This window comes from Siphateles boraxobius, unplaced genomic scaffold, assembly GCF_051911475.1.
Source record: "Siphateles boraxobius isolate OS27281-9 unplaced genomic scaffold, OSU_SipBor_1 5, whole genome shotgun sequence".
Taxonomy (NCBI): Eukaryota; Metazoa; Chordata; class Actinopteri; order Cypriniformes; family Leuciscidae; genus Siphateles; species Siphateles boraxobius.
In genome coordinates, this window is record NW_027509141.1 from 32825792 (window position 1) to 32838248 (window position 12457).

At 37.9% G+C, this 12457-nt stretch overlaps 1 protein-coding gene across 2 annotated transcripts in view; it reads left to right on the forward strand.

Moving 5' to 3' along the window:
- Positions 1-12457, forward strand: part of cdk18 (cyclin dependent kinase 18) — an 81339-nt gene that overhangs the window by 31879 nt on the left and 37003 nt on the right. For both annotated transcript variants that reach the window (XM_077204012.1, XM_077204013.1), the window contains exon 2: positions 1266-1401. In XM_077204012.1, the coding sequence (XP_077060127.1) occupies positions 1266-1401 (136 nt within the window). The remainder of the gene's footprint in view (positions 1-1265; positions 1402-12457) is intronic.

The following is a 12457-nucleotide window of genomic DNA, read 5'->3' on the forward strand; positions in this document are numbered from 1 at the left end:
TGCAGTTATTTTGGGGGTAGCTGACGCTAATTGGCAATGGGAGTATTGGCTAGTCTCCTACTTTCAAAATAATTAGTAAAGCACACAGGACAATCTCACACACAGAATTAAACAAACCGCACTGGAACCCTTAACAACCTCTCGCCTAGAGCAGAAAGGCAGAGATTTTGATAAGCTGTAGTTAGACAGAGCTGAACTTCAGCAGTGAAGAGATTTAATATCGTTAGAAATCTATTAAATCTGTCTCTTTAAACCATATATCCATATAAAGAAACCACTTTATCATTTATAAAGGACATCATTTACACTTTTGTCGTGTTTTATGGTCTATTTTTCATCAAGTTAATTTAAAATGTTACAAAAGATTTCTTGCACCAAAAATATCATCTCTTTAACTCTTTTGTGCCCTATAGAAAGCACTGATGTTGGATGGATAGGAACATATCTGTTTTTCTACACAGAGAAAAATGTATTGCTCAGAGATTGCTCTTTTATAGCTCATTATGAGACATTATACAAAATTCTTTTGGTCAAATTAAAATAGACACTACTGGTTCAACCTAGTTTACCTAAAGAAAAGCTCAGAAATTGCATACTGCATAGCAGGTACTACATTTGGGTCGAAATCTACTTCATGATTGTTAAAAAAAAGTATGTTCTATATGGTATGAATGCATGTAGCATGAATGAAATTCTAACGTACTTCATCCACCATGTTGTCATTATCATGTGACGTACGATGTCAGTTGCATTGCTTCACCTTCATTCACAAATCGTCTCCCATGGCCTCATGGGATTGTAAAGTGTCCATCAAATGATGCACACTTATGTTTTTCGTATAGAAATAGGCATATTCAGACGCATGGTAAGAGTACAGAGCTATAAAATGAATCCGGATAGCAGCTCAGACCATTTGTACTTGGAAAAATTGAATGAGGAACCTTTGAGTTCAAACTGAGATCTCTGAATTGATTGCAGACTTATCTTAGAGTTTTTGTGTAATCAACACCGAACTTGGCTCTCTGACAGAGCATTAAAGAAGCCAGCGATGACAGAAGAGAGGCAAATCTTTGTGAAAAGTTGTAAACATTGAGTCAATCTCAGTTTCATTCAACTACATTCTGAAAGACAACAACACGAGAGCCCATTAATATCATGACAGCTTTCATGTAGAGAGCGCAACAAAACAAATGTCATCTTCTCGTTTTCAGAAATGAAGACAATTAAATAACACATAACTCAAACTGTTCTTGCATCCTCCACAGGACTTCTGGTCCAGCGACATGAACAAGATGAAGAACTTCAAGAGGCGTTTCTCACTTTCCGTGCCACGAACAGAGACGATAGAGGAGAACGAGTTCACAGAACAGATAAACCAGCTTAACATTTGCTGCAATGACGGTACGGTTTTCCTCTCAACATTCATATCTCCCATTCAGTCTGGACGTCTGGGTCACAAAACCCATTGAAATAAACAAGACTTAAATATGTAATTTATTATATGGATTATATCTGATGCTGCTCCTACAGTGATCAAGTACTCCTTATTGATCCACTTGAAGCACCAAGTATTATTTTACCCAGAGAGTTGCCAAAAAAAAAAGATCTTAATCCATAAAGAAACTGCACCATATGGCACAGGGAGAAATGAGCTTCATCTGTGTCTGAAGTTGAAAATAAATGAGGATAAGGGTAGATAATATACCATAATCACAGATAGTCCTATCCAGACAGGATTCGATTTCTCAAAGGACGCTTGTGTTAGCCAAAAAACACAGACTTGTTAGATTTGGAAGAGATTTAAAAATATATATATATAATTATGTAAAACACAAATGTACCTGACTTCCTGAGGGAAAACTACAGTAGTCATGTCCAAACAGGGCTTTAGTCTAATCCTACAATATGAACTGTTTGTTTTTCATTCATTTCATGCATAATCAAGAATTTGTAATAACAAAAGACATCATCTATAACGAAAAATAATTCTTAAAACAACTTCAGAACAGTTTTTTAAAATCCTTTTGTGGGTTTTTTAATTTAATTAATCCAGAAAACAGCATACACCACACTTTTAACATCCGTAATGTGATATTTTCATGTAAAACAGAATAGAAAATAATAATGATTAAAGAATAATAAAGATTAGGTATCTTACCCGGCAGAAGTGTGAAAGGTTTGTCGAGTGAGAACAATGGAAACATGAATGCAATTCGCCATACCAGACATCGATTATAGACTACAATAGAGCTTACAGGGGGCAATCATTTTTTTATCAGCCATCTCTAAAAACACACTTATGTCCCACTTGCAAAAAATGGGGGTTGTATTGAAAGGGGTTATAGGGGTTTCATTTTGTCCTTCAGCATTTGCATGGATTATGGAAAGTGGGCTATTATTATTTTTCCAAGGTATGCTGCCTTGGGTCATTAGGTCAGAAAAGTTGTTTCAGAGGTGGAACAAGTACTACATTTTGATAAAAAGACAACGCTGTTCCTTTAAAATCAACTAAAGGCATTCAAATCCTATTTTAGCAATATTGTTTTCTAGACTTCATGGCACTGGTTCCTGCTCAAACTGAAAAATATAAGTAATGCTGATTAACAGCAAGAAAGCCACAGTGACCCAGAGGGATATTCTCCAGATATTTTGAAATCGGGTTGAGCAAAACCAATCAATATACCTTACTGTTCAAAGGTGTAGGGTAAGTAAAAAAAAAAGTGGTTTACTCCAGTTACTGACTCTCCAGTGGTTTAACTAACCCTTTAAGTCAGGGCATTCAAAACCAATTCAAACTGTTTTCTTTGTTTGTTTTTTACAATCAGGAACCTTTTTTAAGAAAGTAAATAGTGTTAGTTTTAAAGCCAACTGAGGCTACCCATGTCTCGATTTGAAGCCCTTTGGATTGTTCTCGAATGGAATGGGATCTCACAAAGATGCCGGAGAGTTAGCGAGCCTTAAGAGTTTGATAATCTCTCCAAGAGATGGAAGAGAGATGAGTCTAGAGGCCTGTGAGGACCTGTGACGGTCCAGAGAAGATGAGGAGGAAACGGGATTCTGACTCTCCAGCGTCTTCGCTCTTCACTCACAAATTGCAGTGGTGGTTATCATTGAGCCTACATTATTAATGCAGAGGTAATAGCACTATTCTGCTGTGCTGTAGGGCACTATGGTCTTAACACCTTTTCGAGTCAATATTAAATCGAATTTCAAGGGAGAAAATACAAGTAGGAGCACTTTAAGAATTTAAGACTCTGTCAAAGATGCACAGGGTTTTTCGCACACCTGCGGTCTTACAATATAAATCGAAAATACTTTTTATTGGCCGGTCTGTATCTTATTTAACTCTAACGAATAGGTCTTTATTTTGAATTCCTATCAACTTCATTTTCTTTCTTAATTGGATTTGTCTAGGCATATATGAACACAGAAAGTGTGCTTGGAACCGCATCAAAAAAACAAATGGTTTGTCCATTTGATGGGACTGCAAAAAGTCCAAAGATGGTCTCATGTATATTTTGTTGTAGATCTCAGTCTGATTTACAGTGAACTGTGATTTGTATGCATCTTTTTGAACATTGTTAATAAGTTATTAAACAATGATAATAAGAATGTTTCTTGAGCAACAAATCAGCAATAATGTATTAGATTACATCAAGGAAATAGATTACATTTTAAAACTTAAAATAAAAAATATTTTTTAAGGTGTAATATTTCATTATATTAGATTTTATTGTATTTTTGATCAGATAAATGCAGCAAAAACATAACATTTAAAAAAAATCTTACCACCCCCAAACATTTGAACGATAATGTAAACAGCACACAGACATTCTGACCAATGAGAAGACATGTTGTCCAGACAGTGAAAAGAAATTAAACCAAGAAGAAAATGCAACTCTGTTACAAATTAGTCAATTTAGTAACAAATACAAACAAATTAGAGGTCTGAAAACGCCCTTCGACCGAAGCCCACAGCAAACTCACAAACAGTAACTGCAGGTTAGTGGCATCAAATCAGATAAATCCACCCCTAAAAGGCATGTAAAAACTAAAAAAAACTGAGTCTCCTCCTGTCTTAGCTAGCGGTTCATGTTCATAACAAGCTGCATGGTAAATCCGACAATGTTGAAAGTCAAAAGTCTGGTTACACAAGACCGAATAAACTCATACTCAGAAGTGAAACTGGGCGATGAACCCTCGGCCCATGGCAGGACGGGGAATTGGACCTGGTTGAATGCTGGGAACAAAACATTTGTTTGGGGAGCACTCAGGCTCCTCAGCTGTCTGTCTGGGGCAGCTGTTTCCACACCACCCTATTTCCCCCCCAACACGGACCAGCTGCTCTGATTGGCTGAGGGTACGGGACGCTGTTACTTCCTCCACTCCCAGGAGAGACGGCAGCGTTGGAGACAGCTGGAGTTTGGAAGGAGAGAGCGAATCCGAGAACGCAAGAGCAGTTTTCCCTCCAGCTGCTAATGAACCTCCAAACCAAGCGTGGAGGGAGAGACGTCTGCAGGTCAGGATGGAAAAAGGCAACGGAAGCGCCCTGAGAAACAGAACACTTCGTTCCAATTTACTCGCCTATATACCTAAGATTATTAAAACTCAATTACGGCAAGGTTAATGTGGAAGAAACCAATCCGAGTCACGTTAGGGAGTCGGACCTCATATTTCCTCCCTGCCAGCACGTCTACCCCCATTATCTCGTTATATTTGTGATGTATCGCTGATCGAGGTGCAACAGAGTAATTCTCCATGGAGAGAAACCCATGATGGAGTCATCACGCAAATGTTGGCGGCAGTCTTTTAGTTAACAAGTGTTTTTTTTGATTACCACAAAGATGTAAGCTTTATTTAATGATAATGCCTCCAAAATTGCTTTTCGACAGATTCCTTGGAGGGTTCGAACATAATTACAGACCCAGAAACACCCACACACATTCACACACACAGCGAGAGGGCTTTTATAAGCACACTAAATCTCATTGAGTAGTTTATACCGCAAAAGATGAATGTAATGTTTGTTAGGCAGAATTGAAAGGAGAGGCATGTCATTTAGAGACAGCCATGAAATAACCACCAGCTGTCGTGTGTCCCTCTGGCTAGGCATGAATGAAAAGGTGTGTTCATTTCCGATGAAAAACGTTAAGGATTGCAGTGTCTACATGGTTTCGCTCAGAGGTACGGATCAAAACAATCATACGAACACCACAACAAGGAAACAGGTGTTCAGGCGTGCATAAAATAGCTTATATTCAAGCACACACATCAGGAGAAAAATAACTAGACCAAAGAGGACCTGAGGCTCTTGTAATGCAACACTCAAAAGTTTAAACAGTTTTATTTCTGTACACTACTGTTCAAAAAGTTGGAGTAAGTTTTTTTTTTATACTTTAATTCAACAAGGATCCATTATATTGATCAAAAGTGACCGTAAAGACATTTATAATGATACAAAAAATAACTTGCTGCTCTTTTGAAATTTCTATTAAATCAATGTTTAATTTGATCAAACAAATGCAGCCTTGAGACTTTCATGAACAATAAAAAAAAATCTTCATTTGTTAATAATAAAAACCTTTTTTACTACCAACCTAAACATGTACATACAGAGGTGAAAGCATTGCATTGCGGTTATGTTGAGAGGTGAACTGAAGCTCTGACACAAGTCAAGTGAAAGGACCTTTAGTCAAAATAAAAAATCTCCAATTAACTTTTTCACTCATAAGGCTAATCTTTTTCCGCATAAATATGCTCCACTGGGTCACATCATTTCGACACAATTTGCCCAATATCTGATGACCGACTTTCAACTGGACACTAAAATCAATTCTGTATAATTAGCTGAGTTTGCGCGCCACCTGTAACCCCATAATTAAGCAAAATATCACTGGCTAAGTTAAGAGTAAAATTAGCTTTACAAGCAGTGTCTCAGGGTTCAAACCTTCAAACCTTCCAGTTGCCAGCCTAGATATTTAATCACCACCCCAGAGACCCACAAGAGCTTGTTCAGACCCACAAGGTACAGTGTTGGCTTATCAGTCATTCACCTCAACCACTGAGCCACCTATGTTTCAATGACAGCTCGATTTCTCTGCATTATTAATGTGTTGAGAGCTTTTGCCTCCGAACAGGGGATGTCTACTTGAAAAAAGGAAGTTAGGCCCAGAACGAAAACACAGAAAATGTTTCATTTCCTTTATTCAAAGGAATTCTAATTATGTCATAATTTACTCACCCTCAATGTTGCTACAATCCATAGGACTTTGCTGCAGTCACTCTTCACCATATTATTTTCTTGTAAGTTAAAGAATTCCGTAAACATTCTGTAAAAACATCTCCTTTAGTGAAAGACAGTTAAGACCCATTCACACCAAGGGATTTTTTCCATCTGATGAAAGATAAAAACATTCAATCAGCCAACCAGAATCCACCCTGCTTTCAGAGCTTGAGCATTTAAAGTGGCCGACGACAAAACTGGCCTTTATATGCGTTTGAGGCGACATGAGTAAATGATGACGGAATGTTCACATTATTTTGCTTTAATCATTCTCCTGTTGCCTAGGAATACCACATAACTATCAGAATATCCCAAACCAATTCACATTCCCACAGCAGCTACCAGTTCACCAGCTGTTTTATTCCCCCATGGGACTCATGAGATAGCATTGATATAGATATACGCCTCAGATACAATTCTACAAGGGAGATTTGAGCTCTTGGAAGTTCACAGAGGTGTAGGAAGGTTCTTTATAGACCTGATAGGTGTGTTTAGATGTGCAGACAGACTCTGCTGGAGTCCAATGGGAGAAAGGCAGTCAGAGCCCGGAGGCCTTCAAGAAATAGGAAACACACATACTCCCAACATCCAGGGTCGACAGCAGCCTACTGGCAGGGCACACACAAATACTAGTGCAGGTCCCGGTGCACGCAAAGTCATTTCAGGACAGAGCCCAGGAAACTCGCAGTTAAGTTGTTGTCAGACATATCTATTATTCCTTTTGACCTATTCACATACTGCGGGGAGCTACTACAAAGGGTCAAACTGCAGGGCTTTTCTTCCATTTTCTACTCCAATATTTCATCCAATAGTAACTTTACTCATCTGTCCAAAATATATATATAGTCTTGTGTTGAAAACAGTTTGATAGGACAGAACAAAACAGAGTGAGATGAGTTTTATCTTGAGATAACATCTCTGTATGTGTACACAGATCAACACTCAACAAAAAAAATTGCACTGACTAAATTTCTAGAATGGGTAACTGAAAGACATTTAACAAATATATGAGATAAACAACTATACAACCTTTATTGCACAAAACTAACACAGTCTACCCCAAAAAAAAGTATCATGTCTTGAAATTTATTGTTGAAGGCAGTGGATTTGTTACAAAAGCAGTAAAAGTGGTGCTTTAAAATGGATACATTTAGAGATGCGACTTTATGGAAAGCATTTACCATCCTGACAGTTTAACTGCATGGTGTCAGCACACTAAAACCTTCTCTGCATTTATGAATTCATCCCTTTAAAGCACCATAGCTAATATATATATATATATATATATATATATATATATATATATATATATATATATATATATATATATATATATATATATATATAGATAAACTGGTCAACCATCACGACCCTTTGCGCTTTCATCTTGAAGATTCAAAGCTTACGCAATCTCTCCTCTATTCTGGACACCTCAAATAAAAAGGCAAGACAAATCTCCTGAGCACATCCCCTTGTATTTGCTCGCCCTGCAAGCTATTTGCTGGAACCCTCTGCGGCGTGTCTGGATTTTGTCACTAGAGAAGGCCAAGATGTAATTTGACACGTACAGTGGTTAGATGAAGGTTGGGACGGATATGAAATATTGGTGGGGAGTCCGTATTGCCGCTGGATTTCCTGGAGAGGAAAATCTCTCCGATAGTGCGCAAGAGGAGGAGAAAGAGAAAGTGAGAGCGAGAGCGAGAAAAAGCGGAAAATTACTCGCTTGCTACGACCCCAATTACCACCGAGGAGATCAAAGAGCTCGCTGCCACTGTGATATTTAAATGATGAGCCTGGATAGGGCCTCGCTTTTCATATCTGCAAATGAAGGAAACCAAGGCCCACTACCGCCCTCTCCCTCTCTCGCTCGTTCACGTGTCTTTGTGCTGTGGGTTGAAAGCGCTATATAACAGTCTCATTCGCCTACCGCCGAACATTAATGAAACCGAATACCAACTGTACAAGCCTATTTAACAAATTCTTCCATTTTAACAGCTGTGGCAAAATATATTAGAATGTATGATTGTCATTTAAATGCCTACACCATACTGTTTACATGCAGCATTTGTACTATCTGCATATTGCATTGATGTGCATTACAAGTGGTAAAATGGTACTGTCTCTTTAAGACTATCAACAGTACAAGTGAAAGTGAAAAAAACCCTAGCAAGACCACAACACAGAAGGTACAGACATTTATCACTTAAATAAAACAATGTATTGACCTCTAAAACCATTTTATGTAATGTCCATTCAATGATGTATGTAAAATAATGCCTTGAATCTTTTTATGTAGGTGCTTAACTGATTCATAATCAACATATCGTAATTCATTTGATTTTAATCGATTGACAGATCTAGCTTAAACAGAGTGTAAAGAGTAGAACAGATTTTAAAAGAATCATTGTTTGATTAAAATGTGTGGATGTATGAGTTTACATTATATTTGGACACACAGAATGAGTCAAGCCTTATGTTGTTCTAAATCCATATGACTTTCTTTTCTCCATGAAAAACAAAAAGGAGATTTTTTATGTACACTCAGTGAACACTGCTATAAGCCTGAAAGAAGCACAATATAGCATCATTAAAGTATGCCATTTGAATCATGAACTTCATTTTAAATCCGCTTGAGTCTGAAGCCATATGATAGATTTATGCAGGAAACAAGCAGACATGCCAAAGAAGATTTTCACAGAATAATCTTCAATCTTTTTCTCACACAAAGCAATCATATGACTTCAGAAGGCTTGTAATATAGCGCAAGAGTCATATTGAGTCATATAATGATAGTTTATGGTGCTTTATTGGAGTTTGAGCTCCTCGTTCTCCTAATTACATGCAAGTCGACTCGACATGACTTTTCCACAAAAGAAAGTCCGCTCTGCAGGTTTGGAACGACATAAGAATGAGTAAATGATGACAGAATTTTCATTTTCTTGCTGAACTATTCCTTTAACCTTCGTTCTCTTGATGTTTACTGAAATGCAACACCAACCAGCCCTCCAACGCTCCTCTCTTTACTCGTTTTCTCAGTTTTTCTCACTTTGTCTGTTTTTTAAATTAGCATATGTGGGCTAGGAGTATTTACCTCCATCCTAACAAATCAAGGATAGCAAAACATTTACCCGTCTGTTTTCCGTAAAAACTGTCCCCCGCTGCATTCCTAGGCCAGGTGTGAACATAAAATGTAATTAAATCAATATGAGAATGATGGAGAAAGCACGAGAGAGAACAAACATCTAAGGCTGTGTGGGGGACCTGGTATTGAATTTCAGATCTGCTGAAAAGCAGGATGTGATATAAATATTGATGAATCAGATGGCTACCTGAGAGACAGAATAGCTATCTCTTGTTATCCGGATCCGACGTTGCCTTTGTTAACAGTCTGCGTCACCATAGCAACAAGCAATTAAATGGCAGCATGCATTTAAACATCAGAGACAAGTTGAGATTCATGCAGCCGAACAATAGAGAAGGAAAAAAAAGCTGGCAGCGTGTGATTGCTAGGGGAATCGAAAAAACATTTCAGTGAGAGAGAAAAGTTGCGAGGAACCACTATATGGAGGGTAGAAAAAGAGTGTAAATGCTGACATGCGCTCTATGTCTCAAATTATATAAGAGCTTGAAGCCTAATTCACTAAAATGCACATTTAACACGTATATTATATAACAGTGACCTTTTTTTCCATTCATTTTCTCCATAGGCATTTTAAAAACATCTCCAGTAAAGCCTTGAACGAATCAACCAGCTCCAAAATGAATCACAGCATCCCAACAATTGATTTCAAGCTAAAAGTCTATGAAAATATGATAAAAAAGACAAATTTAAAAAATAATCTTTCAAACTTTTTTGCAGATTTCAGTTTTTGCACAGTAAAATAGATAGGTATAGAAAGCTTATTGTAGCATAATTATCACACTATTATAGTTTTATGCAACACACACACATACATATACACACATATACAGAAATATACAGAAATGCATTATGGGAGCATGCAGTCAGTGCTGAGCACTCTGGTAGCAACTAGTTTTATGATTGGTCGATATCTCATTAGTATTATAGGTAGTTTAGTTCTTCAGAGTTAATTTGGTTATTAAACATGCTTTTATGAAGTTGAAATACCATTTGAGTTGATTACCACTTAAACTCAGAGCCCATGGCAAGTCATTTTCACTAAAAATCAAATTCTGTTTGAAGAAAATAAATGGGATTTTTACTTCAAGATCCCTACTGCCCTCCGTACTCAAAAATATAAAGCAGACATATGATTGGTTAAGGTCTTTGGCGTCCTCCAATCAGAAATCACGCTACCGAGGGTGCATTAGGAAACGTCTACATAAATGCCTCTCTAAGAGCCATGCATCAATGTGTTGAGCGGCGCTGACACCGAGAAAGTGAAAAACCTTCAGGGTTCGCTCTACAGTTGTAATCCTATTACTAATGATCTTCCATTGAAAAAACAAATTACCCAAGTATGATAGTCTTTGAATATGCTAGCGCTAAGCCACGCTTATTACCTGAAACATCAAATATCGCTGGACGGAATCGGTGATTCATCCTTCAATTCGGCGTGTTAATGGGGATACTCGGGTTTGCCAAATAAAGAACAGAACGGGCTGAAACGTTAGTCTCATTATGCTGGAAGAGGGAGGGGGCGCGACAGGGCTTTTGATCACCCAGCAAGGCCTACTCCTGCTTTCAAGGCTGTCATTGACATAAAGGAGCATTAGTGATCTTTTGTGCACCTTGAAAGGGTTTTAAAAGATAAAGAGAAGAGGCATGAAAGACTACAAAACAAATGAAACTGAGTAAAAAGAAGAATAGGGTGATCTGTCAGTTATTCTCTTTATTTATACTAAAGTGACTGTTTAGCTGTTTCATGTACTGACATCTTATCCTTCACCGGTATAATGATTAGGCTATTATTAGTTATGTCAGGGGTTTTCTTGAACCAATAAGAATGCCAATGAGATATGACAATCTCCTTCCAAAAACATGTTTTCATATATACAGACTCATTTGAACATGTGAAAATTAAGTAAATATTTATTGCTCTTAAAAAAATATTGTTTATTCCCAAATAGTTTTTCAATTGTTTGCTTATTATATAATACATAAAGCTGAATAACTAATAAAAATATATACCAGAAAACTATGAAGATATTTGTCAGTGTATTAGTGGTGAGGATTTTCGTGACGCCAGTAGGTGGCAAGTGACTGACTTGATGAGTGAGTCGCTGTACCGATTTGTTCAAAACAAGAATTCATTGAATCGTTCACTAAACCAATTCTTTCAAAAAAAGCTGATTCATTCATTGTTCATTCGTTCCTTTATGAGTCACTGAATCATTTTCTCAATAGATTTGTTTGACAACATTGATTAATTCAGGAACAAAGCCAGTAACTAACTAACTAACTAACTATATACTATGTATGTGTTAGTGTGTGTGTGTGTGTGTGTGTGTGTGTGTGTGTGTGTGTGTGTGTGTGTGTGTGTGTGTGTGTGTGTGTGTGTGTGTGTGTGTGTGTGTGTGTGTGTGTGTGTAGGCATTTTATGATGTTTAATACTACACTTGTAAAGACTACACCTCAAAATATTGCCTTTATTAATAACGAAATGTGACCATCTGTCTCAGTCTTTTTTTTAATTCCCGTCTATGACCTTAGAGTCATGTCTGTCCCTCCATCCGCACAATTGAATCGTTCTCACTCTCATGCAGCTTTGATGATTTTCAAAGCTTCACATCTCTCCTCCTGAGTACGACAGTACAGAAACCAGTGACTGTGCTTGGTTACAGTCCGGGATAGAGAGTCGATGCAGGTGGTCATCCTTACCTTTCATCATGTCGCTGTTAGCCTGAGCAGAGAGGTACAGTGAGAGTGTGATGTTGGGGGTCAGTTTGTGTGTCAGCCTAGATCAGATGAGATGAGCTTTGATGTTCGGCGGGGACCCGAGTCATTCAACCAGCTCAGATCCAATTTCTGACCCTGTCCTCGGCACACGAACTGGGGTCAAGACTCAAATACCCCTCTGCCCTGCCAGTTGGGAGGGATTCTGATCCCTGCACAAACACGGGACAACACCAAATGCCAAGTAAAATTAGAGCCGTCAATATTAACCTGGGCGCACCACAAGGAATTCAAATGTCGTATTAGGCTGGAGACTG